Genomic DNA, 27,725 nt, shown 5'->3' on the forward strand with positions numbered 1-27,725 from the left:
CTGTTCAGATATTAGCCAGCATGCCAACACTTTAGATCAAGAAACAGCTTCCGAAGATTCACAGAGATACTTGCAGGAACACCTCAGCAAGTGAGAGTCCAAAAGTGGCAGGCTGAAACCCAGAACCTCAATACCAGATGAGAAATTCCCTCCTGGGCACACAAAAGACTGGGCGACTTGGAAGGTGGTGAACAGACTGCACTCTGGCACCACGAGATGCAGAACCAATCTTAGGAAATCCACGACATGAGTGTAGAGAAAACCACAGACCACTTATTACAATGCAGCCTGAGCCCTGCTACATGCTCAATGGAGGATCTTCTCATCGTGACACCTGTACCACTCCAAGTGGCCAGCTTCTAGTCAAAGGAAATCTAGTATAATGCCAAGATTTTAACTTTGTGTTTTTAAATACATTATAACTATCCTCAATTTGCTTCTGACACTATAAATAAAATAAATGTGTCAGAAGGTCCTTTCTCCTTCCCCTTCTAATCTGAAATCGACTAACATGTCTCACTAAAAATTGCTAACTACCATATTTTAATGTGGATAATTATTTAGAGAAAGTGTTGATCAGACCTTGTTGGGGCAATATGAGTGCCTGTTGACTGGGGAATGACATTGGAAATGTGTCCAAGAAAAAGATTTAAAGTGCTTTGCTTCTGGAAATTCTTGCTGACATTTCTATGATAAAAAAAAACTTGAGTATCTCATAAATCAATATTTCTTTATACATTTATTGAAGAGAGAGTAAGTTTGCTCAAATCTGAAAGCACAGAAGCATTAGTTTAGCAGAATGATTGTCACAGTAATACAGAGACCACATTGGATGCCAGTGTATCGGCTGTAGAAAAACAGGAGCAAAGGAAGACCAGAGGCACAGTCCTATGAGAATCCTTGGTTGTCAGAGATTGGACGTGACATGTTGTGGAAGGCCCAGTGCAAGATTCCATCAAAGGTATTCTGGAAGATGACAGAGAAAAAGAAAGGAATTTCTGGGTTGTGAGTTTTCCGGGGTGTATGGCCTTTGACAACATAAAGGCATTTCTACTTTTCTACTTGTTCATAAGCAGAAAAAGGCGATTTATGAGAACAAAAGGTATAATTAAAGGTGTGTTTCTGTGTTTTATGTCATAAAATCTCAAGAATGTTGTTATTACCTCCCCTAAGAGAGAATCCAGCTCATCTTTGTTCAGGACAGGTTCAGTCCCAATGGATTCTTCCAACACCTAAGATTCAAAATACTATGTTAGAGCACTATCCTATGTACAAGTGTTTACTTAGACCTGCTGAATTCAAAGAGTCTATTATACTGCATATATGAATCCAATGCAGGGAGAATGCTGGCAAGTGGAATGAACTAGAAGAAGTCTTATATGTAGCTTACTATTATTAGGGTAATATCGTGTGCAATGTTTTCCAAAACAGTGGTGTTCAGAACCTCAATAGTTCAGTCTGTGTTGTTGAAGGCTTTCATGGCCGGAATCACAGGGTTATTGTGTGTTTTCCGGGCTGTATGGTCATGTTCCAGAAGGATTCTGTCCTGACATTTTGCCCACATCTATGGCAGGCATCCTCAGAGGTTGTGAGGTATAATCTGAATATACTTTTCCTTTACAGGGCCTGGGTGTGTTTCTGATCAAGTACTGATTGGCTGGATTATAGTGAGGCCACTAAGAATCTATCTTGTGGAGCATTTGTAAAAAGATTATTTTTAAAAACAGTAAATGAGTGGAAAATCACATCGGTTTTCATGCAGAACTTTTTCACAGAAGTACACTCATTTTCCCAGCTGCCATTACCACCTACATCCAAAATGTCATAATTATGGTGGCAGTTTCTACCAGTATATTTAACACCATCATGGGTTAAGTGTACTTGGGTTCTCTCTTTTCCACTTCTTCTCCAAGGCTGCAAACAGGAGCTGGGAAGTATGGAGGTACCACTCCACCTCCTTAGCTGCAAGAGGAGGTAAATTTGGATATTCCAGGTGATCTTGTACACAGTGGGGAGGAAGATAAACTTCCAGCCCCAGCGTGAAGTTCCTTCTTTCCCTGGGATAAGCAGAGCATGCTCAGCTACATCCCTTCAACCAATCAGTGATTGAGAGGGCAGAGCTGTCCTAATGACCACCCTGGTTGTTGTTGTGCACGTGGAATGAAAGACATTGTACAAAGGAGTACAGGATACCTTATTTTGCAATGTTCAAACAAATAGCTATAGAAGTATAACCAAGGGTTTGAGTCTCTGACTTCAGTTTGAGTGGAATGGAAGAAGAGTGGTGAAAAATATTTTAAATAACCATACTTTTAAAACATGTTGACATAAACTGTATTAATCTTTCTCTACAAAAGAGGGATTAGGAGGCTGCCAAATCCAACCATCTACAAAACAAAAGAATTGTACTATGACATGTTTCCAGTTCTCAGTATTTTTCAGGGGCTCCAGAGTCCTCAAGCCTGGTCCAGATATTGGGTCCCAAACTCACCATACTGTTAGAGTATTATGATCCATTTTAACTGGTATGGCAACATCCTATGGAATTCTGGGACCTGCAGTTTAATGAGCATTTAGACCAGGCTTGCACAACTTGGGTCCTCCAGCTGCTTTGGCCTCCAACTCCCAGAATTCCTGGTTATTGGACAAGCTGGCTAGGGCTTCTGGAAGTTGAGTCCAAAACTGGAAGTTGTGCAAACCTGATTTAGACTCTTCAGGGAGTTCTTGACCTTTGCGAAAGTACAAACTCAAAAATTCCATAGGATATTACTATGGTAGTTAAAATGGAATGTACTGCTGCTGCGATTAGTAGTAGTAGTAATAGCAGCAGCAGCAGCAGCACAATCTTTCTTCAACACTGGGATCCAACGTGGCAAACAGTATATAACAACATCTAACAGTCAAGTTGAAAAATAACTTGGGAATCACTGCCACATTGCAGTTGAATCTTCCCAAGGTCACCAGATTTAATTTTTTCCTACTGGCCTTTATAAAGCTGGAAAGATTATGGAACCTCTGACCTTCACAGATAAAAGTGCTGGAGTAATTGAGTTTGTAGCTCCTTCCAAGTTGTTGGTTGCAGAGTTGCCAGAGCAGGATTTGCAGACCAAGATTCCACTGGAATAAAATAAAAGAAAGCTCTGAAACAACCTTCGTAGGCATAGGTCTGTATTTCATAAACCATGAATAAAAAGTTAAATCTGGATGGAACCCCTTCTTCGACTAGAAGTTGAGGACATTCATGTTATAATGCTTTCTCTTCCTTAAGATGGCGACTGGAGGCTCTGCTGAGCTCTTCTTCTTGAAACTTTCCTGTAGTTATTCATCTCAGATACTGCATACATGTTTGAATGTACTTTTAAATGCCGTTAGTAATGTTATTACTTAGTAAGGTTGCATCCCAGTCTACATGTATATTGCCCTTGGGAGCAGCAAAATTCAAATGAGCAACATTTGCACAAGACTCAGTGGCACATCTTTCTTGTGATGCTTGTCCCACATGTAATATGGAGAAACGAAGAATGCTTTGGTTATGACACTAAACTGTATCAAGCAACCATTTGGGGAATTACGGATATCTTTGGTCTTCTTGGGTGTAGTCAATACCTGATTTGATCTGTATGGGAAGGAAAGTGGCAGGGCCAGTGGAAAGCCCTGAAACATTTATTGCAGTAAGTCATGTCGCCTTCTTTTCTGCATACACCACACTTGTCACCAACGGTCAGTTTCTATAAAAAGCAAAGTTGGAGTCAGTGTATACTGTAGAAAGAATGGCCTTTTCTTCTCACAGGGTTATTCTGGAATGTATGTGTTTTCTTTTTGATATTATGACTGTCCCTCTGCAATTACTTAGCTTTCTAATCTACTTGTTCCTTAATACAAAAACATTTAAACCTGAGTAAATAAGGAAGAGGCAAACCATAATTTAAATAATAAAAACCAGCAAAAGAAAATCCAGGGCTCTTCCACACAGCCATATAACCCAGAATATCAAGGCAGAAATTTCCACAATATCTGTTTTGAACAGGGTTATCTGAGTCCACACTGCTATATATTCTAGTTCAAAGAAGAAAATGTGGGATTTTATTCAGCTGTGTGGAAGGGGCCCCAGTCTCCCTCATTTTTGTATTTGCTTTGTGCCTTCAAGTTGTTTCTGACTTATGGCTACTCAAAAGCAACGCAATGATGGGACTTTCTTTCAAATATTTGTTCAGAGTAGCTTTGTCTGGCTTCCTCTGAGACTGAGAGAGTGACTTGCCCAAGGTTACTGAGTGAGTTTCTGTGGCCGAGTAGGGATTTGAACTCGGATCTCCAGTCATAATCTGTCACGACCCAGGCTGCAGAGCACCAATAACCATACACAGAGGCCAGAATCTATCTAATATCTTTATTGTAGGAATATATAAAGTTAATAAAAACAAGTGTAGAAAATAGTCCAGAATTAGACCTTTCAGGAAAGGTCAGAATTAGTCCAAAAAAGCAATGTCCAATAAGGAATATTAAGGTCCAAAGTTGTAATCCAATAACCGAAACACTCACTTTGCCAAGCAAAGTGAGGGGAGATGACAAGGTCCTTTAGTCCATGAAACTTGAGCGAGGCTAGGAAATAACTTGATACTTGAAACAAGGCTTGAACGTGGAACAAGGTAACTAAGAACAAGAACAAGGTCCGTGGAATAACTTGATAAATCCGTGGAACAAGGCAAGGATTGATCCTGGGAAACAAGGCAAAGTCCGTAGATAAACAAAGGCTGGGAAGCAAGGCGAAGGCTGGATAGCAAGGCAAGGCTTGAGCAGGAGCGAGGCTTGAACCGGAGCGCGCTGTCCAGACACAACTCGCTCCGTAGGCTGACGAATTGACTCCGCGAAGTTACTACGCGGGTAAAACACCTAAATAGAGTCTAGCTTCCCGCCGAAGCAGTTCTCTGGGAATCAGAACCGAAAGCTAACTCTGAGACCAGATGTGAGACTCCCCAAAGATTCTCACGAGAAGCAGTCTTAATTGGCCACATTCTTAGCAGCAATCCTCGCACTCCTGCGCGAAGCTGAATCTAAACTTCTCTGTTGTTTACAAAACTCCCGGCGCAAGAATACGGGAGAAGTAGGCTCTGGGCTTGTTTGACATACTTCTGGGAGACAACTTTCTTGCAGGTGCAAGGTTCCCAGATCTGCCTGGGAAAGATCTGGCTGAGAGGAATCCAGTTCAGACTGGGAAGGTAAAAAACCCAAGTTTTCATCTTCATCAGGAATTACAATGTCCTGAGCAGGACTACAAGGCCCATGAGTCATCACACTATCCCCCTCCTCAAGGCCCCTCCCAAACTGGGGCCCTCTCCCCGAGGCGCGAGGTCGCGGCTTGGTGGGATAGGTCTGATGAAAGCGACGGGTTAGATCAGGAGCATGGACTGTGGAGGCGTCTTCCCAAGAGCGTTCTTCAGGGCCAAAACCCACCCAGTCAATGAGATATTGTAGGCGGCGGCGGTGAAAGCGAGAATCCAAAATGTCCTCAACCTCGAACTCCTCCTCCCCATTCATCAAAACAGGAGGGGGGGCCGGTTGGTCTGTATCAGGACGCACACCATCCGCCGGAAGGAGCAGGGAACGGTGAAACACTGGGTGAATGCGCATTGAACGCGGAAGTTGGAGTTTGAAAGTCACGGGGTTTAATTGCGCCACCACTGGATAGGGGCCAATGAAACGGGCATCTAACTTCCGGCAAGGGCGGTGGGAGGGCAGAAAGCGAGTGGACAGGAAAACCCGATCTCCTACCTTGATTTCGGGGCCCGGCTGGCGATGTTTGTCAGCGTGGCGTTTATAGTCCTCCTTGGCTTGGTCCAGTTGCTGGAGCAAAAGTTGTTGCACCGCTGTGAGTTCCTGCAGCCAATCCTCTGCTGCGGGAACCTCTGAAGTTTCAATGACAGGGGAAAAGAAACGTGGATGGAAGCCGTAGTTTGCAAAGAACGGCGTTTCTTTTGTAGAAGCTTGAACTCCATTGTTGTAGGCAAACTCAGACAGTGGTAACAGAGAAGCCCAATTGTCCTGTTGATAGTTTACATAACAGCGAAGATACTGCTCCAAAGTGGCATTGGTGCGCTCCGTTTGCCCATCTGTTTGGGGATGATGAGCTGAAGATAAGCGAGAGTCTATGCCCAATAGTTTTTGTAGTGCCTTCCAAAAACGAGAGGTGAATTGAGATCCACGGTCTGTGACTAAACTCTTGGGCAATCCATGTAGTCTGAAGACATGTTGAAGAAATAAATCCGCAGTTTCCTTGGCCGTGGGGAGGCCTTCGCAGGGAATGAAATGGGCTAACTTGGTGAATAGGTCCACCACCACTAAGATCGTGGTGAACCCACAGGAAGGTGGTAGGTCAGTGATGAAATCCGCGGAAATTATTTCCCATGGGCGAGATGGGGTAGGAAGGGGGTGTAAAAGCCCTGAGGGCTTCTCCCTTCGTATCTTGGAGCGCTGGCATACTGGGCAGGTGTTGACATATTTTTCCACATCCTTGCGGATCTTGGGCCACCAAAAATCCCTTAGGATCAAATGCATAGTTTTAAATAGTCCGAAGTGTCCTGCTGGTTTGCAGTCATGACACAGACGAAGCGCTTTTTCTCTGCCCGGTCCGGGTGGGATATAGACATGATTTCTATAGCAGAGCAGCCCATCTTTAAGTGAAAAGGGAAAATGCAGACCTTGGCGAAGTTGGTCCTGCGCCCAGGCATCTGCTTGCTGACTAGCCCTGATTTCTTGAGCACAGATGGGTCCTGGAGTAGGGGAAGTTGAACCAATGGGAATGGATTTGGTGTTCCCCACCGTGAGCGTGGCAAAGTTCTCAGGTTGTAGCAGTTGGGATTCAAAGATCTCCTTGCGTCCTGCAGCGTATTCCGGTTTACGTGACAGGGCGTCTGCTTGCTTGGTTTGGGCTGGGGTCACATAATGGATCTGGAAGTTGAAACGTTCAAAGAATAAAGCCCAACGTTGCTGCCTCTGATTTAGTTTGCGGGCAGTTCTTAGATGTTCTAGATTACGATGATCAGTGTGGACTTCAATGGGAAATTTGGCCCCTTCTAGCCAATGTCTCCAAGTTTCAAAGGCTGCCTTTATGGCCAGTAGTTCTTTTTCCCAAATGGTGTAATTCCTCTCTGGTGTGGTTAGTTGACGAGAATAAAAGGCACAGGGGTGGAGGTGATCTCCCACCGGTTGTAAGAGTACAGCCCCAATTGCCACATCAGAGGCGTCCGCTTGCACCACAAAAGGGGTTCCAGGATTTGGGTGCTGTAGAATTGGCTGGGAGGTGAATAGTTTCTTTAGTTGCTGGAACCCTTTCTCTGCTTGATCAGTCCAGCGGAAAGGCTGCTTTCCACGGATGCAGCTAGTGATGGGGTCGGACCAGCGGGCAAAATCTGGAATGAACTTGCGGTAGTAGTTCGCGAACCCCAAGAAACGCTGCACCTCTTTCTTGTTAGTTGGCGCCCGCCATTCCAATACTGCTGAAACTTTGGCTGGATCCATGGAAAGCCCTAGAGGCGAGATGCGGTAACCAAGGAAATCTACCTCTTGTAGATCAAAAGCGCATTTTTCCAGCTTGGCATAAAGTCCATGATCCCGCAATCGTTGTAACACCATTTTGACGTGGTTCTCATGTTCTGATTGTGATCTGGAAAACACCAAAAAATCGTCCAGGTAGATTATCAAGAACCTGTCTAGATAGTCCTGAAAAATGTCATTGACAAAATGCTGGAACGTTGCGGGGGCTCCGCATAAACCGAAATTCATAACTCGGGACTCAAATAATCCGAATTTGGTCTGGAAGGCGGTCTTCCACTCGTCCCCTTCCCTGATGCGAACTAAGTTGTAAGCCCCCCGAAGATCCAGCTTGGTGTAAACCTTGGCTCCTCGAAGCCGATCCAGTAGATCCGAGATTAAAGGCAGGGGATAGCTGTTCCGCTTGGTGATATTGTTCAATGCTCTGTAGTCCACCACCAGGCGTAGTTCCCCTGACTTCTTCTTCACAAACATCACTGGGGAGGCGGCTGGGGATTGAGAGGGTCTGATGAATCCCTTGCGAAGGTTTGTCTCTAGGAATTCCCTGAGAGCTTCTTGCTCTGGTTCAGTCAGGGAGTAGAGATGCCCTCGCGGGATCGGGGCCCCCTCCACCAAGTCAATGGCACAGTCATAAGGTCTATGTGGGGGTAATTTTTCGGCTTCTTTCTCATTGAATACATCCCAATACTCGGAGTACTTCTTTGGCAAGGTGATGATGGGCTCGGTGTCTGTGGCATGGCATACCTTGGCTACGAGGCAATGGTTTTGGCAGTACGGTGAAGCAAACTGCAGTTCTCTGTTGGACCAGGAGATGTTAGGGTCGTGGAGAGTCAGCCATGGAATTCCCAAAATCACAGGGAAATGGGGAACCTCGGTAACAAAGAAGGAAATCTCTTCCATATGTTCCCTTATCCACATCCTGGTGGGTTCCGACCACTGACTTACGGGGCCCGTCTTGAGGGGACGGCCGTCTATGGCTTGCACCACACGGGCATTCTTGAAATCATGATATTGTAATCCCAGAGAGTCGGCATACTCTCTATCGATGAAATTGTTGGTAGCTCCAGAGTCTATCATGGCGTGGATCATGACGGGTCCCCTTTTTGCTGACCATAATGTGACCACGAGAAGGAACAGGACCCCGGTTGGCGGCTCTTGGATGGATTTTTTGACCGGGTTGGCGAGCCCCTCTACACCCGGTCGTTGGCTTCCCCCGCCGGCTGTGTGCCAGTCGGCTCAGACGCCTTCGTCTCCGTGGAGGACGCCGCCGCAAGACGGGCGGCAGGCTTCCCTTTGGCTGGGCACTCTCTGGCGAAGTGGCCCCCGTTCCCGCAGTACCAGCAGAGGTTTAAGCGTTGACGACGGGCCTTCTCGGCGGCATCTAGTCTGGGACGCACATTGCCCAACTGCATCGGCACCTCCTCGCCTCCTCTGGGGTATGGGGTTGGCGGTGGGGGTCTCCACACCGGACGTGGCTGAACGCTGGCGGGAGCGGGGGGTTTTGCCCCGGCTCTACTGCCCTGGCCTCGAACCCACTGTTTCCTGTTGGCAATCATGACTTCAGCCCGTAAACATTGATCAATGAGTGCCTCGAGGGTCTGGGGAGGATCCACCTTGGAGATTTCTTCCAGCATTTCAATGTTGAGACCCTCCCGGAATTGTCCCCTGAGGGCTACATCGTTCCAGCCGGTGTTGTGGGCCAGCACTCGGAACTCGGCTATATACTGAGACATAGGTCTGTCTCCTTGGAAAAGGCGACGGAGTTTGTGACCGGCTGCCTCCAAATTGTCCTCGATTCCCCAAGTCTCCTTGAGGTGGTCCAAGAAGTGTTGCGCTGATCTTAGGTGTGGAGAGGCTTGGTCGAACAGTGCCGTCGCCCAGCTGGCCGCTGGCCCGTCTAGAAGACTGTAAACCCATGCCACTTTGATGTCTTCTTGGGGGAACTCGGCAGCACGGGCCTCCAGATAAGCTTGACATTGGCGACGGAAGACATGAACCTTAGAAGCTTCTCCAGTAAACTTGGTTGGCAACGCCATGGCCGGAAGACGAACTCCGCGTTCCTTCAAACCCCTTATTTCTCCATCCTGTGCATTGAGCTTATCACGGATTCGGTCCACCTCTTCCTTGTCGATGGTGTAGGTAATCGGCTGGCCGCTCGGCCCAGGTACGGTTCCGGTAGACATTCTGGCCGAGGTTAATTGGTGCTTAGGGTGGCGGAGTCAAACTGTCACGACCCAGGCTGCAGAGCACCAATAACCATACACAGAGGCCAGAATCTATCTAATATCTTTATTGTAGGAATATATAAAGTTAATAAAAACAAGTGTAGAAAATAGTCCAGAATTAGACCTTTCAGGAAAGGTCAGAATTAGTCCAAAAAAGCAATGTCCAATAAGGAATATTAAGGTCCAAAGTTGTAATCCAATAACCGAAACACTCACTTTGCCAAGCAAAGTGAGGGGAGATGACAAGGTCCTTTAGTCCATGAAACTTGAGCGAGGCTAGGAAATAACTTGATACTTGAAACAAGGCTTGAACGTGGAACAAGGTAACTAAGAACAAGAACAAGGTCCGTGGAATAACTTGATAAATCCGTGGAACAAGGCAAGGATTGATCCTGGGAAACAAGGCAAAGTCCGTAGATAAACAAAGGCTGGGAAGCAAGGCGAAGGCTGGATAGCAAGGCAAGGCTTGAGCAGGAGCGAGGCTTGAACCGGAGCGCGCTGTCCAGACACAACTCGCTCCGTAGGCTGACGAATTGACTCCGCGAAGTTACTACGCGGGTAAAACACCTAAATAGAGTCTAGCTTCCCGCCGAAGCAGTTCTCTGGGAATCAGAACCGAAAGCTAACTCTGAGACCAGATGTGAGACTCCCCAAAGATTCTCACGAGAAGCAGTCTTAATTGGCCACATTCTTAGCAGCAATCCTCGCACTCCTGCGCGAAGCTGAATCTAAACTTCTCTGTTGTTTACAAAACTCCCGGCGCAAGAATACGGGAGAAGTAGGCTCTGGGCTTGTTTGACATACTTCTGGGAGACAACTTTCTTGCAGGTGCAAGGTTCCCAGATCTGCCTGGGAAAGATCTGGCTGAGAGGAATCCAGTTCAGACTGGGAAGGTAAAAAACCCAAGTTTTCATCTTCATCAGGAATTACAATGTCCTGAGCAGGACTACAAGGCCCATGAGTCATCACATAATCCAATGCTCAGACTACTGCACTATGTTGCCTCTTCTTCATCTGTTAAGTTCTTGATAAATGCAGGTAATAGTGCAAATCATATTGTGAATGAAGTTTAAAACAGCTGATGTTTCACGATTTACGTGGTATTTGAAAACAGCAGAACAAGATTTACTTATTAGTTACATTTATATCCTGTTTTCCTCCAATGAACCCACTGACTTAAAGTCCACTTAAGCATGTGAAATAGTCCACAAGATGATTACTACTGACCAGCTGTTTCTCGCTTCCTACACATACGGCTGGCAGTGCAGTCTCAGACATTGGGGATGCAGAAGGAAGAGGCAGTCTCAAAGAGGTGGGCACAGGTTCTTTGATAAGGACTCTCCGCCCATCATCTGTTGTCCTCTGCACATATACAGGACCCTAATCAGGTATAAGAAGTAGTATCATTATTTTATTCCAGAGATTCTCTCTTTTTTTTTGCTCTCCGTGTGTTGAATTTCAACTCCCCTTGGAGGTACTCCAAAATGAGCAGTATGAAGATATAGTTCATTACTGGCTTATGGAATTATACCTGAGTTTCAGAAAGTGGTTTTCTGTTGCTTTCTTCTTCCTTACGTCCATCTTGCTTCATCTTCCCAGGTGAGCATAAATCACACCTCCATGTCCCACTGCTCCAAAATAGAAAGACACATGAAGCAAGAGGGAGGAATAAACAAAAAAGGTAAGCAAAGGTATGTGGAAATCAAATTATTCCTTTTTTTGGGGGGGGGGGGATGGCATCTTTCTTTAGCAGCATTCATCTAATGGTGGAAGGCAGTTACATCCACATTACAGCTCTCTTTTTATATGAAGCCTCATGAAAAATGAATAGGAGGAAGGAGAGAGAACAGTTGCGTCCTCCATTCCTTTCTAGTATTCTGTTCTGTTCCTGTAGATCTTGGCATCAGTGGTGTGAGCTGGGTTGGCATGTGTGCTACAAAGGTAAGTAATGAGGACTTTGGTTATATTCTACACCCCTGCTCTCAAAGCTGGTGCAGATACCTATCATAGTCTAGCTGTTTAGGAAGTACGGTAGTTGATTATATAAGAGCTTTTCACACAACACTATAATTCCACTTTAAGTGGCTGTTAATAGAATTCTAGGATTAGTAGTTTAGTGAGGCCCTAGAACTTTCTGGAAGAGAATTCTAAATGCCCCCCCTAAAACTGAAAATCACAGGACTCTATAGGATGGAACTGTGGCTGTTATAGTGGAGTCATAGAGTTATTCCTGTACTGTACAGAATGTCCCATAGTTACAGCAGTAAATATGCTTTCTTTTTACAGTTGCATTGGCATCGAGGACACCTCTGACGATAATTATTTCATTACACTATACTTATGAGAACCTGCACATTGACATATATAGTGTGTCAAGAAACCATTATCTCTGTTAATTCCTCTGCGAATAGATTGGAATTTGCCAATATGTTTTGATTTGGCCATTTCTCTTTGCAATATTGCTTTGTTGTTGCTTTTATTTTTTGTTCAAGAACGCCTACTTGTGACTCAGAAGCTGTAGACAGACATTCGCTAATAGAATTGCTATTACCTGGGAATCTCTGTCAGTGGTGGTACAAGGCAGGCAAGATGGAAAGCCTTGGGACATCCATCGCAGCAGATCAGCTCCCCACCATCTCTGCAGACAGCACATTCATCATCGTTCTTCTAGTCCAGCAAATTGAGAGAAAGGAACCAAAGCAGGAGTCTCAGTTTTTAGCAGGATTCTCTGGATGTGGCTGCAGAGGGTGTTGCTGAAGCTGCTTTCACCCACTGGCCAGCCTAAAAGTATCTGCTATTAGCATCACTTTTGAAGCATTTGCAATTTACTAAGTTTAAAGTGCATAATTCAATTTATAAAAAGAGGAGAAGGGAAGTTTGGGGAAGGAAGAGGTTAATCAATTGGGAGGGATAACTAATACTCCAAAAGACAGGAGCAGAATTCTAAATGACCTCAACAGATTACAGAGATGGGTCGAAACTAACAAAATGAAGTTCAGCAGGGACAGATGCAAGATACTTCCACTTAGGCAGAAAAAATGAAATGCAAAGATACAGAATGGGGGATGCCAGGCTCGACAGCAGTACATGTGAAAAAATCTTGTGAGTCTTCATGGACAACAAGTTAAACATGAGCCAATAATGCAATGCAGCGGCAAAAAAAGCCAATGGGATTTTGGCCTGCGTAAATAGGAGTATAGTGTCTAGATCCAGGGAAGTCATGCTATCCTTCTAGTCTGCCTTGATCAGACCACACCTGAAATACTGTGTCCAATTCTGGGCACCTCAGTTGAAGGGAGATGTTGACGAGCTGGAAGGTGTCCAGAGGAGGGAGACTAAAAAGATCAAGGGTCTGGAGAACAAGCCCTATGAGAAGCGGCTTAAAGAGCTGGGCATGTTTAGCCTGCAGAAGAGAATGCTGAGAGGAAACATGATGAGATGGCCATGTATAAATATGTGAGGGGAAGTCATAGGGAGGAGGGAATAAGCTTGTTTTCTGCTGCCCTGGAGACTAGGACATGGAACAACGGCTTCAAATTACAGGAAAGGAGATTCCACCTGAACATTAGGAAGAACCCCCTCACTGTGAGACTGTTAAGCAGTGGAACTTTCTCCCCTGGAGTGTGATGAAGGCTCCTTCTTTGGAGGCTTTTAAGCTAAGGCTGGATGGCCATCTGTCAGGGGTGCTTTGAATGCAATTTTCCTGCTTCCTGGCAGGGGGTTGAACTGGATGGCCTATGAGGTGTCTCCCAACTCTATGATTCTATGTGTTCATATATGTCTAACCGAAGCTCTGAAAAATTACTTTTTGAATTACAACCCATTAAAAATCCCCCCAGCTATCATAATCTAGAGCCTCATTCATATTCACATTACATGGTTACTGAAAAACCTGTAGTGGCTATGGCATTTTCATAGTTATACAATACTCCAAAAAAGCAACTCTGTACAGCAGCTCTAAGTCCTCTGGCAAATTTCCCTTTAGTTCCCTAGATATTACTGGACTGCAGATCCTAGCAGCCTTAGCTAACATACCTAATGGTGAGGAAAGCATGAAATAGCATCTGTATAGCTTACAAATGTTTGGGGGAATTCCATCTTGGTTTAAATTCTACCCAGGAATATGTTTAGCCTGGTCAAACTCTTGTCACAGGTAAATCTGACACCGGTTTAAGTAACTGCAGAAATACGGGACTTTCCATGTGAGGCAGACTAAATGTCAAGGCACCAATATCATAACACAAAGAATGGAATTCAACATGACCTTTATTCTACTCATCTGAGGAGAATCTACCATTCTTGTCACAAACTTTTAGAGTCTCACTTCGCTTTGCCCAATGTAACACTTCACACTTGTTTCACAAGAAACTGTCTTGTTGCTCGCTTTCCATCTCTCCCCTTATTTAAAAAAAACCCCATAATATTGATAGTACACATTAATCTACTTATTTTCCTGTATTTTTCAATCTAATATAAATTCTAGCTCATGTGAAAATGCTAATTCTTTAAATCTTTTCAACACCAAGGTGACAATGTTATGCAGATAAGAATAAGAATGTATTTGCAGTCAGCTAGATTCATATTGTCTTATAACCATGAAACTCACTTTGTATCATTTGCCCTCAGCTTGACCACTTTCACAGATAGGGAGTGTCTTGTGTATATCATCTGAATTCCATGTAGGAAAGATGGAGTACAAATGCGATAAAGTGTAAATTAAATATGATTGCTAAGTGAAACCATTAACAATTTTTAGATTATGGAGACAAAGGAAAATACAAATAAAACTGAGAGAGTAGCGCTGGAACAGGTACATCCCTGTAATGGAGAAGGAAAACATTAATCTAATTACCTGTTGAGTTGCTGAATCTCCAGCCGGGAAAGTTAGAGTATGGCTCCCATCTGGCAGGTTTGTTTTTTGGTGTCCATTCTGCAAAGTCAAGTCAATTTTATTTATACCCCGTCCCATTTTCCCTTGGGAACTTGGGGTGGCTTGTAAAAGCAAAGACAAAATAATAAAGTATTGTAGAAAAGAGTTGGCAACTATGGCCTTCCAGATAAGTTTGGCTGACAACTCATTTGCCATCCCTAGCAAAGCCTGTGATGAAGGATAGGACCTGCAGTCCCATCATCTGAAGGACTACACTTGTCCATCATTACAGTAAAGGATAAATCCACTGAACACAACAGGACTTATTTCCAAGTAAGCATGCACAGGTTATGTTCTTGACTACTTGTCCTTTGTGTTTCTATAACTAGTGTCTTTTCACACTACACAGCTTTAGCACTCTTATTCTGCTATGGGTCCATCATATGGAATTCTGAAAGTTCCAGTTTAAAATTAGTGTTTATAAGTCTGGTGAACAGAATACACGTTTCAGGATTGTATAGGACACTGCCATGCAAGTTAAAATGAAATGATATAGTGCTACAGCTGGGTATCTAAAAGGGCTCGTAGACTTAAAAAACAAAATTACACTTCTCTCTAGCCCTGTTACATCCATAACACATGGAGACTAGTAGATAATATGAACATTCTACAAGCTTGAACCAAATCATAAATTCTGTACTGCAAGACTTTGCCCTTCCTAATTTTTCTAATATTTGATAGCTTTGGTATACTCAGGAATTAAAGTTTTGTCTCTTTTGTAATAAGTCTATACTTTTTTGTGCATTCTCTTATTTCTATTTTGAATGTTGTTTTTCACAAATGCTACTTTTCTACCATAGCTATAGTGATGGTGATAAGATAAAACATCATGAGGGGTATCAAGACAGAGAGCTGCACTAGAGAACTGCATCCATTAATGTGCTTTGAAATAAATGGGGGCACCATGTGGTATTTCCGATATTGCTGGACAACTACTCTTACCAGTCCTAGAAAGCCTAGTCTGTGGTGAGGATCATACGAGGTACAGTGTAACAATATATTTTGCAATGGTAAAATAAGGCATGACTGACTCTATTTGGTGAAATTATGAAATCTCTTCACATAGTGAATGACTATGACTTTTTGCCATAGGCAGAAGTTTTGCACCTCAAACCAAAACTCAGAAGAGTTATTTTTAAACAAAATTTCTCCCAGCTAGCATGGCTAGTGACCATGCTGGGTAGAAGACTATAGTGCAAAAATAGCATTTCCAAGCTGTAGGTTGACAGTTGCACATAAATTTCATTGATAATTACATTTCGGCAAGAGGTACAGTCATAATAACTAGCTGAAGGTACTCATGGCAAATAAGTAACATTTAACAAAATGCCACACTTAGATATTAAGAAGACTTGCTCCCTTGCCTTGGGTTGTGGCCCTGAAGTTTCTGGGAATGGGAGGCTGCTGATCTGGCATCCCTACAGTCTCAGTAATTGATCCTGGATGTGTATAAGTCAACTAGGCTGGGATTTGTACTATTGTAGTCAAAGGGGCCCTAGAAAATGAGAAGGTTTGAGAAGTTCACTTACATAGTCAGGGGTCTGGGATTCTTTGGCTTTCACACTCAGCTTCATTTCACAAACTTTATTCCTCTCGCCAGGGTCTTCCAATTTGCTTGATGCATAAAATTCACTACCAGCTTTGATACATTTCTTTGTATCACCTGAAAACAATAAGATTATACTGGCGGTATGCCACCAGAAATGGAATATAAAGTAGCCCCTGTTATAATGGATTTCTTGTGTTTTAGCTATTGCAGGGACACTAAACAAAAAGTTCCTTCTCACCATGTATCAAACTGCTGCACACTAAATAGTACAGAAAAATAATATATAGGTGAAGAAAAGAATAACCAGAATTATCAAGAAGCTGGAACATCTTTCCTATAGGGAAAAGTAACACTATGTGGAACTGTCGACGGCTATCATGGCTGGAATCACCGGGTTGCTGCGAGTTGTCCGGTATATATGTCTATATTCCAGAAACATTCTCTCCTGAAGTTTTGCTCAGATCTATGGCAGACATCCTCAGAGGTTGTGAGGTCTGTTGGAAATTAGGCAAGTGGGGTTAATATATCAGTGGAATGTCCAGGGTGGGAGAAAGAACTCTTGTTTGCCTGAGGCAAGCGTGAATGTTGCAATTGCCCACCTTGACTAGCATTGAATAGCCTTTAAGCTTCAAAGCCTAGCTGCTTCCTGCCTGGGGGAATCCTTTGTCGGGAGGTATTAGCTGGCCCTGATTGTTTCCTGTCTGAAATTCCTAGTTTCCAACAGACCTCACAACCTCTGAGGATGCCTATTATTTATTTATTTATTTATTTACAGCATTTATATTCCGCCCTTCTCACCCCGAAGGGGACTCACATTACACATATAGGCAAACATTCAATGCCTTTTAACATAGAACAAAGACAAACAAACATAGGCTCTGAGCGGGCCTCGAACTCATGACCTCCTTGTCAGAGTGATTCATTGCAGTTAATTGCAGCTGGCTTGCTCTCCCGCCTGCGCCACAGCCCGGGCCCAGCCGTAGATGTGGGTGAAACGTCAGGAAAGAATGCTTTTGGAACATGGCCATACAGCCTCACATCAACTCACAGCAACTCACATCAACTCACAGCAACTCAACTATGTGAACCATTTCGTTTTGAAAAAAGAGGGTAAGTGAAGAGCAACATGATGGGGGTGTATATGGTAGGCTAAGAGGTGATATATCAATAGTATAAGTAAAAAAATAAGTACCGAGTCACTTTATTTATAATTAAATAAAATTCTATACTTACCAGTGAGAAGTGGATAATGTTGAATCTCAACATTCTCTGATTTCTTCACTGCTTTTGTCCTTGGAAGGGAACCTGTTGATTTCCAGAAAAAATGACAACATGAAAAACAGGATATGCCCCCCCTCCAAGACCTGAAGGAGTAGTAATTAAAGATCCCATTCAGATAACATAAGTTGTGTGGGCTGTTATCAAAAGACAATGGTGTTATAGAGCAATTTAGAGCAGCATTGGACAGTGAGATCCAAGCTGTGGGTTAAACCTGGTGAGAATAGAAGCCAATAATTTCCAGAATATAACTCACCAGGTTGAAGCAGAAGCCACCAAATAATTTTTATTTAATTTCAGCTGAAAGTGATGCCAGCCTGTGATAGTTCACCAAAAATAGACTGGGATCCATAACATAGCAAAGCATGCACTTTTATACAGTTTTCAGGTTCAAAATTCCCACCGCCCCTGGCTGGACCCAGCCTTGCTGTGATTGGCATGGGCTCCCTGGAGAGGTGGGAGCTTGACACGCCTTGGCCAACGAGAGAGCGCTGCCTGCCTTCGAAAGAGGGGCTGGCAGGTCTCTGTACAATACAATGGAGGAGGCGATGGCTTTTGATGGGATTAAGTTTCCTGCTGTGTGGGGACAACAACCCTGTTGAAACTCTTTGCATGTACAGTCTCTGATGAAGCCTAGTGTCCCCAAACACTAAAAGCTTCCATATAAGTCCAACAGAAAATATTTGTCTAATGGCTGGATTATGACTGGCCCTTCCTGGGCCCATTGTCAGATGGTGGCAGATGAAGCTTGGTTTTTGGATCAGGTTGTGACACAGCGGGGAGTCAGTGGCAAATTCCCTGGTTCCTTGCAGATAGAGAATTGCCCTTTATGTTGGGTGATCCAAAATGTCAATAGACTCTATTATTCCAGATGGCCTGACTATCAACCCTCCGAGGTCTGGTCAGATAAGAGCCATGAGTTGCTGGCTTTTCAGAAGCAGCCTGCTTTCATACAGGCATACATACATATAGAGAATAAGGAATGGGATGGGAGTTCACAGGAAGAGGGGGAACCATGCAGGGTCCAAGGGGAAGCCACGTCAGCCCCCCCCCCCCAAAGTCCACAAAAGTTCACAGAGTCTGGCAAGAACCTACAATAGATCCTATAAAGTTCATGACAATTCGTGGAAAGTCCACAAGAGTTCATAAGAGTTCATGGGGGTGTACAGAAGGCCCCAGGAGCACTGAGCAGCCTGAGCCAAATTGGTTAGATGCTAGTCTAGGCTACAGGGGCGCTGCCATGTGGGGCCATGGAAAAAGCCCTAGGTTTCCCCATGGGGAGAGATAGGGGATTGTGGGATCATTTCAGCCTGGTGTCCCTGGCAAAACTACAAATTCTCTGATTTTGAACCATCCTTTACAGAGTTCTGGGTGGGGGGGGGGGTCACCTTCAATCACAATGGCATGAAATGAAAATACTGAACATTGTGTAACATTTAATATAAGCACAGTTCTTATAGAAAAAGAAGTATATTATCCTAATGGAAATCCTTTCCTGGTGCTTTTGTTTTGTGTGTATAGGTGAGGAATGCTATCGTTTATTTTCTATACTTCCACAGCTGAATACTAGTATCTACAAAGAGTACAGCAAAGCCAAAGAAAGAGTTTTCTACCAAGGTGTGGATCGCCTTTTGCTGGAGACTGAGAGCGGTATAGAGAGTCCTTTTCTTCCACTGCCTTCCTCTTTCCATGAGGAGGCTTATGCTGCTGAGTCAGTGCCCTGGGACTGGTTGGGAGTTTCCTTGCTTTGCGATGCCTGCTAAGATCTGTACCTGGGGGGAGTAAAAGAAAATCGCAAAGACTGCATGAGAACTTTTGGCTATACCTATAGAAACCTTGCCTGTGAAAAATGTTGGGTGAGTAGGCTTATTAACAAAAGACCCTCCCCACAAAAGTATAGCAGAGTAACTTATTAACAGCAGTGTGACCCAGCACCAGTAGCCAAAAGTGATAAAAAGAACAAAAACACACAGACCAATGTTGTCTCTTCCTTAGGAGGCTTTTCTTTATAGCAAAATAATAAGGTTGCACTATTTACAAAAACAAGGTTTCCACAACACAAAGTTCTTTAAACTTCCTTCTTTGCTTCCATGTTGGGCTTCTTTCTCATGCAGATAAACAGCTTCGCTCTCACAGAGCCTCCTCTCACACTGAACTTACACAAGAGTGTCACACAGTAGCTTTACACACGCCTTCACGCTGGAGCTTCACACATGAGGCCTTCAACCTGGGGCATACTCACATCGAAGCCTCTCACGGTGAGGCATTCTCGCACAGAAGCTGAGTAAAACACTGAAGCGTTCTAACACTCCTCAGGATGACACTAGCTTTCACCGACTAACTCTAACAGGCTTTGACATACTCTCCTCAGGGCGATGCTAGCTTATTTAGCCCTTTCAGTGATTGGCTCACATTTTGGTAATTAAAAATACCTAGTTATTTTGTAATAAAAGGTAAAGGTAAAAGTTTCCCCTGACGTTAAGTCCAATCATGTCTGACTCTGGGGGTTGGTGCTCCTCTCCATTTCTAAGCCGAAGAAGGACTTAGAAATTTTGTAATATTTTGTAATATTATTGACAAAAATGAAAGGAATCATTTTTGAAGCAAGAAGATAAATTATATTATACAGTAGGATATATGGATTACTGGTTATATCCTTAAATATACTTTATTTACTTTAAGGAGCAAAGGAATTATGTTATTTATTTATTTATTTATTTCCAACATTTATATCCCGCCCTTCTCACCCGAAGGGACTCAGGGCAGCGTACACAATTGGCAACAATTCGATGCCTACACATAATTAAAACAGCAATTAAAATCCAATTAAAACAATATAAAAATATAAAACATATGATTAAAAATCCATTCATCCAAAATCCTCGTGCTGTAGCCGTAAATCAGTCCGGGTCATCTTTATCATTTAATCTTCGAAAGCCTGGGCACATAGACATGTTTTCAGGGCTTTTCTAAAACTCAAAAGGGTTGTGGCTTGTCGTACATCTCTGGGGAGGGTGTTCCACAACCGAGGAGCCACGATTGAAAAGGCCCTGTCTCTCGTCCCCACCAGCCGTGCTTGCGAGGCAGGTGGGACCGAGAGCAGGGCCTCACCAGATGACCTTAGGGATCTTCCTGGCTCATAGGAGCAGATACGTTCGGACAAGTAGATTGGGCCAGAACCTTTTAGGGCTTTATAGGTCAAAACCAGCACTTTGAATTGGGCTCAGTAGCATATCGGCAGCCAGTGGAGCTGGCTTAACAGGGGGTGGTACGCTCCCTGTAAGCCGCCCCAGTTATTAATCTGGCTGCCGCCCGTTGTACTAGTTGGAGCTTCCGGGCCATCTTCAAAGGCAACCTCACGTAGAGAGCGTTGCAGTAGTCCAAACGGGATGTAACCAGAGTGTGGACCACCGTGGCCAAGTCAGACTTCCCAAGGAACGGGCACAGCTGGCGCACAAGTCTGAGTTGTGCGAAGGCTCCCCTGGCCACCTCCGAGACCTGTGGCTCCAGGCTCAGCAATGAGTCCAGGAGAATACCCAGACTGCGAACCCGTGTCTTCAGGGGGAGTGCAACCCCATCCAACACAGGCTGTAACCCTATACCCTGTTCAGCCTTATGACTGACCAGGAGGACCTCCGTCTTGTCTGGATTCAGTTTCAGTTTGTTCGCCCTCATGCAGTCCGACACAGCGGCCAGACACCGGTTCAGGACCTGGACAGCCTCCTTAGTGACAGGTAAATAAATATTATCTCATTTATTAATGTATTTACATATTTAGAGTACCCTGCCCTTCAGGCAAAAAGAGCTCCCAGGATGTCTTAAAATTTGTGAATTTGACAGTTCCTTGCCCAGAGGGTTACAATCTAAATTAAACACACAAGGAAAAGAGAGTGATAGTAGGGAAGGGGGTTAAGTCTGGAAGATACTGTCTACTCTTCCCTTCCTCCAGGTCAGGGTTGTTGCAGCAGAGATGGATCTGACATTATATATAGAAGGAGTTCTTTTGAAGAGGAGGAAACATAATCTCTGAGTGAGAGTCTTATGACCTTCCAAAAATGTGAAGTATATGTAGGACTGGATCCAGACATATCTATGTGAGCTTCAGTCATGACTTAAGTTACATATAGTTGATTTTAAATGAAATATAAAATCCCTTACTCAGGACCCTAAGTCTCCGCTTCTAAACCTGGAGATGTTTCATTCCATCTTTTATTTATAATTCACCTGTAAATAGGCTGTGGTGCCATGAGCAAATACCTTTAGAAAAGCTGTTTTGAATGTTCTGGAGCTTGGAGTATCTCTCCATGTTGTAATCCTTGAAGACAACCCTCCAGAAGTCCTGGATAGAAGCTGAATCTTGGTTCAGCAACCATGTTAACATGGCATGAAAAGCTTTGTGGCAGCCTTCCTTTTCCTTTAGATGGAGTGTCTCCTTAAAGAAGAAAGAAAAGGAAGACAAAATAAAAGCAACCGAGACACTAAATATATTTGAATTGACCTTTAACATATTCCAGTGAGATCCACTTGGGAGCATGGTTTAAGATTCAACCCACAGGTTGGTCCTACATGTGAGGATTTGTAAAAGAGGCACCAAGATGTGGTGAGTTAACTGGAAAGGGCATGTGTCGACAACTGATTCGCTAAGCCAGTTCAGGAGCCAGAATTCCGATTGGCTGCTGTCTCTAGCTTGGTGCTGAGACAAACAGTTTTAACTGCCATTTTCATCTCAGAGAGGGAAGAGAGCAGCTGACTGAAAATGGTCAGGAAAGAAATGGCTGCCATACTCTCCAAAGCCTGATTATTTATAAGGCAAATGAGGCATATTTAAAGACTGTTTAAAGATACTGTTTATTTCCTATGTTCTCCCTATTCCCTATATGTGAATTCAGAAAGACTGCTATATATATTGTTGCCCTGTTTGAACTTTTGAACTGAAGTAATGATACTGTTACTTGTTACACAAGCCTGAGTGACGCTTTATTATACAGTAGAGTCTCACTTATCCAAGCCTCGCTTATCCAAGCCTCTGGATTATCCAAGCCATTTTTGTAGTCAATGTTTTCAATATATTGTGATATTTTGGTGCTAAATTCGTAAATACAGTAATTACAACCTAACATTACTGCGTATTAAACTACTTTTTCTGTCAAATTTGTTGTATAACATGATGTTTTGGTGCTTAATTTGTAAAATCATAACCTAATTTGATGTTTAATAGGCTTTTCCTTAATCTCTCCTTATTATCCAAGATATTTGCTTATCCAAGCTTCTGCCAACCCGTTTAGCTTGGATAAGTGAGACTCTACTGTACTGCAGGGTTTATCTTGATTCAGAAACTGTTAAAGCTTCTATTTATTTACTTCCACAACCCCCAACGCTACAGTACACCATGCAAGAATGATCTCTGATTAAACCATTTGATTCAGAACTGGACTCAGGGGAAGTTCTGTGCAGGCAGAAAGGAAGATAAATGTGTGGCCATGAAGAATACTTGCAGTGATCATGCTCTCCCCAAAAGTCCATACGTTAAATGTCTTACATTTACTTTCTTCATTTGCTTGATAATTTGTATGTATTGCCCATTATATGAATGAAATATTTTTTAAAAATTAAAACCTTATAAAGAAATTAAGAGGCAATATGAAAATGCAAAATAAAACACATGGAAACTCCAGAAGCAAAGCATTGATATGTTGGCTAAATAAGACCTTAAATTTAGAAGTATGTATTAAATTTAAATGTATTAAATGTATTAAATTTAGAAGTATGTATACAAAATATATGGATAGCATAAAATAAATGGAGATTGGCCTGCATTATCAATTGAAGAATAAACTAGTTCAGAAAAGTTTTTGCTTCTCTCACCTGAAACTTCTCTTCAGTGACAACATCATAGTCTGCAAGTCCATGAAGTAATGGAAAGACATCATCCACAGCCATTGAAATCTCTGTGCGATAAAGCTTCAGTAATTTCCGCATGTCTCCATCTCCCAATGGTCTATTGGAACTAAACATCCTGGGACAGAATACAGCATGGTTAGGAGCATTCATCCACTGCATCCGCTCTTTCCCTTTTGCTATCCAACATTTGCCAACCCTCACCAGACAAAAAGGTTTGATGTATAGAGGCAGAGACCCTTCAGAATAAATTTAATTTTTGTCAAGTAGAATATACTAATGTGCCCTAGAAGATGTTATACTTCTCATTATCAGCTCACCTGTCTCTAAGAATTCAAATGGATAAGCAGAGATTACTAAAACCTCTGTCTTCCATCTCAAAAATTAAGCATCCAGCTTTCATGCATTTTGCTTTACTCCATCCTAACAAGGGAAGGCTATAGTATTATTCATCTCACCTGCTATAAGTCAGAGAAAATATTGTATCTGTTTTCTCCAGTTTCTTGTGCTTTTTATATTGTTCAGTCCATGCACAAATGTAGGGGTGGAGTAAAATTTGAAATATTCTTATTGAGAAAAAGGATAGAGTCCCAATGGTAATCTTTTGGTTGATCTGAGAAGCTGCAGCTATCTTCAATTATCTGTTTTATTATCTGAAAAAATTGTGAGTGCTTCACTCCACCCTGTACCACCTGCACAACGTATATATGACCTTACATGACTGGAAAATAGAAGGTTTGCATTGCATGGGGGAAGTACTGTGTTTCCCCTCTTTCCAAAGTGTGATGCCATGTCGATTCTATAGAAAACAGTACGTTCTCTAAAAAGGTGATAACTGCCAACCACAAAATCATTCTGATAAGTCATTCAAGGCTATGTTGTAGTTGATAATTTTTGAATTTAAACAAATACACTGCTTCCCCATTTCAGCCCCTCTGCAGGACATTGGTCTGCAGGAGAAAACAAGGGCAGGCAGAAGCTAGAGAGAATCTTGGATGATCCTACAGTGTATCTTCCCATCCCTGATAAAAGATAAAAAAATAAATCGTGAACATTTTCATCCCTTTTCATGACACTCTAAATGTGCTGCTTAAGGCAGTTGTCTCATTTTGTCTAACTGCAGAGTTTGTCCTGGGCAGGTAAGTAAATTAATGACTATTTGCCAATTCTAGATATTGTCTATCTTCAAATTAAGAAGTATAATAATATAATAATAACTAGCTGTGCCTGGCTACGCGTTGCTATGGCTTATGGGAATCATTTGTTGGCCAAGTGGAATAACAGTGAATAGCCTTGCAGCCTCAAAGCCTGGCCGTTTTCTGGAGTAGCTGGAGTAGCACCCTCAATCAAAGAGCCGCTTTGAAGCCTGGCTACTTCCTTTGTATGGGAATCATTGTTTGGACAGCTGGAATGGCACTGAATAGTCTTGCAGCTTAAAAGCCTGGCTGCTTTCTACATTGGGCATCCTTGCCAGGCCAGGTTGAATGGGACGGAGTATCCTCGTGGCTTCAAAGCCTGGGGGTTTTTCACCTAGGGGAAATCTTGGTTGGCCAGGTTGAATAGCACTGAACAGCCTTGCGGGTTGCAAGCCTGGCCGCTTTCTGCCTTGCAGAATCCTTGGTTGGCCAGTTTGAATAGCAATTACTGTAATAGTCTCTGTGTGGCAGGTATGAATGCTGCAATTAGCCTCCTTGATTAGCATTTAATGGCCTTGCAGCTTCAAAGCCTGACTGCTTCCTGCCTGGGGGAATCCTTTGTTGGGAGGTGTTAACTGGCCCTGATTGTTTCCTTTCTGGAGTGTTGCTCTTTATTTACTATCCTTGTTTTAGAGATTATATTGTTCTGTATTATTATACCACAGTAATTATTACATATTATATTTATAATCTTATATTATCTGCTTAGAACTGGATTATATGAGGCCCATTCTACACAGCTTTATAAAATCCACACTGAACTGGATTATATGGCAGTGTGGACTTAAGATAATCTAGTTGAAAGCAGATACTGTGGATTATCTGCCTTGGCATTCTGGGTTATATAGGAGTGTGGAAGGGCCTTGAGTCTACACTGCCATAGAATCCAGTTCAAATCTGATAATCTGTATTTATAGGCAGTTTGGATGAGGCCTAAGTGCACTCTGCCTCTGCTCTGGGCGCCGTTTTGGCTGAGGGAGTTGCTAGGATACGAAGGGGGCAGGGCCTAAAGGCGGGGGGGCGGGGGCGGTAAAGGCAGCGGAGCCTACCTTTCTAACTGGCAGTTAGGGGGAGAAAGGCTCTTCCTCATCCTCTGTAATTTGGTCTATTTTAGAGGGTTTTTTGATTGAAAGACATACCTTGGATGACTATGTCTTTTGTGGCCAAATTTGGTGTGATTGGGTTCAGTGGTTTTACTGTTTACTCCATAATAAAGTGCCACATTACATTTTTTTATATATAAACTAGCTGTGCCCGGCCACGCGTTGCTGTGGCGAAGTATGGTGGTATGGGAAATAAAGTATTGAGGAATTGGTGGTAGTTATGGTAAAGGGTAAAGGTTTTCCCCTGACGTTAAGTCCAGTCATGTCTGATTCTGGGGGTTGGTGCTCATCTCCATTTCTAAGCCAAAGAGCCGGCGTTGTCCGTAGACTCCTCCAAGGTCATGTGGGATGACTGCATGGAGCGGCGTTACCTTCCCGCCAGAGCAGTACCTATTGATGCACTCACATTTGCATGTTTTCGAACTTCTGGGTTGGCAGAAGCTGGGGCTAACAGTGGGGGCTCTCTCCGCTCCCCCAATTCAAACCTGCGGCCTTTCGGTCCAGAAGTTCAGCAGCTCAGCGCTTTAACATGCTGTGCCATCAGGGGATATTATTTCCTAAAGGTTGTGAATATACAATATTTTTGATTGTTTTTTTTTGTTTTTGTTTTTTTGTCTGTTGGAGGCAAGTATGAATGCTGCAATTAGGAAAAATGATTAGGATGTAATGGCCTTGCAGATTTAAAGCCTAGCTGTTTCCTCCCTGAGTGATTTTTTTGTTGGGAGGTGTTAGCTGGCCCTGATTCTTTCCTGTCTGGAATTGCCTTGTTTTCAGAGTGGTGTTGTTTGCAATATTTTATGTGCTTCTACTGTCTGTGGCCCTGAGAAAACAGAGGATTGGCCAGACTTTGATGATGAGAATACTTTGTTGGGAGGTGTTAGCTGGCCCTGATTGTTTCCTGTGTGGAATTCCCGTTTTCAGAGTGTTGTTCTTTATTTAGTGTTCTGATTTTAGAGATTGTATTGTTCTGATTTATTATACCACATAAATTTTTATATATTCTGATTTTAGTGTTTTTGAATACTTGGAGCCAGATTGTATTCATTTTCACGGTTGACCGCAACACAATAATAATAATAATAATAATAATAATAATAATAATAATAGTAATGATAGTAATGATAGTAATAATAATGACTTTGGTAATACATAGTGCTTCACTGCCTTCTCAGCTTCCTTTCTGGAAGAATCCTTTCTTGGGAGGTGTTAGCTGGCCCTGATTGTTTCCTTTGTGGAATTTCCAATTTTCTTGCTTTATTTACTTTCTTTATTTCTTTATTACTGTCCTGGTTTTAGAGATTATATTGTTCTGCATTATTCTATCCTAGAAATTATTTCATATCAAAGTAGAATCTCACTTATCCAACATTCGCTTATACAATGTTCTGGATTATCCAACGCAGTCTGCCTTTTCATAATCAATGTTTTTGTAGTCAGTGTTTTAAATTCATTGTGATATTTTACTGGTAAATTTGTAAATACAGTACAGTAAAGTCTTACTTATCCAACATAAGTGGGCTGGCAAAATGTTGGATAAGCGAATATATTTGGATAATGAGGCGTTAAGGAAAAGCCTATTAAATATCAAATTAGGTTATGATTTTACAAATGAAACACCAAAACATCATGTTAGACAACAAATTTGGCAGAAAAAGTAGTTCAATACGCAGTAATGCTATGTAGTAATTACTGTATTTATTAATTTAGCACCAAAATATCACGATATATTGAAAACATTGACTACAAAAATGCGTTGGATAATCCAGAACGTTGGAGAAGCGAGTGTTGGATAAGTGAGACTCTACTGTAATTACTACATAGCATTACTGCGCGTGGAACTACCTTTTCTGTCAAATTTGTTGTATAATATGATGTTTTGGTGCTTAATTTGTATAATGATTACCTAATTTGATGTTTAATCAGCTTTTCCTGAATCCCTTCTTATTATCCAATATATTTACTTATCCTGCTGGCCTGTTTACGTTGGATAAGTGAGAC

General features: G+C 42.8%; 1 protein-coding gene across 2 annotated transcripts; it reads right to left on the reverse strand.

Moving 5' to 3' along the window:
* Positions 1-726: 726 nt before the first annotated feature.
* On the reverse strand, positions 727-27,267 carry aire (autoimmune regulator). Of its 2 annotated transcripts, XM_062976425.1 has the most exons (13): positions 23,396-27,267; positions 21,788-21,962; positions 19,144-19,302; positions 17,486-17,557; positions 16,233-16,366; positions 14,626-14,703; positions 12,325-12,440; positions 11,305-11,401; positions 11,001-11,153; positions 3,607-3,728; positions 3,021-3,117; positions 1,164-1,232; positions 727-966 (listed from the first exon to the last, which is right to left on the reverse strand). In XM_062976425.1, exons 1-13 carry the CDS (start codon positions 23,588-23,590, stop codon positions 889-891), a joined length of 1,545 nt encoding a protein of 514 aa, XP_062832495.1. In that variant the 5' UTR covers positions 23,591-27,267; the 3' UTR covers positions 727-888. The 2 variants fall into 2 exon arrangements, with proteins under 2 accessions (XP_062832495.1, XP_062832494.1); XM_062976424.1 differs by having other exon boundaries at positions 885-1,232.
* Between the last annotated feature and the right edge of the window lie 458 nt (positions 27,268-27,725).

Source organism: Anolis carolinensis, chromosome 3 (genome assembly GCF_035594765.1).
Source record: "Anolis carolinensis isolate JA03-04 chromosome 3, rAnoCar3.1.pri, whole genome shotgun sequence".
In the NCBI taxonomy this organism is placed as follows: domain Eukaryota; kingdom Metazoa; phylum Chordata; class Lepidosauria; order Squamata; family Dactyloidae; genus Anolis; species Anolis carolinensis.

Excerpts from the sequence above, each read along its gene's own strand:
- aire (XM_062976424.1), bottom strand. The coding sequence starts at position 23,590 with ATGCAGTGGATGAATGCTCCTAACCATGCTGTATTCTGTCCCAGGATG. Across the intron at positions 14,704-16,232 it reads AATCCCAGACCCCTGACTAT|AATGGACACCAAAAAACAAA; the intron begins GTAAGTGAACTT and ends TTGACTTTGCAG. Across the intron at positions 12,441-14,625 it reads GAGATTCAGCAACTCAACAG|AAGAACGATGATGAATGTGC; the intron begins GTAATTAGATTA and ends TTGCTGGACTAG.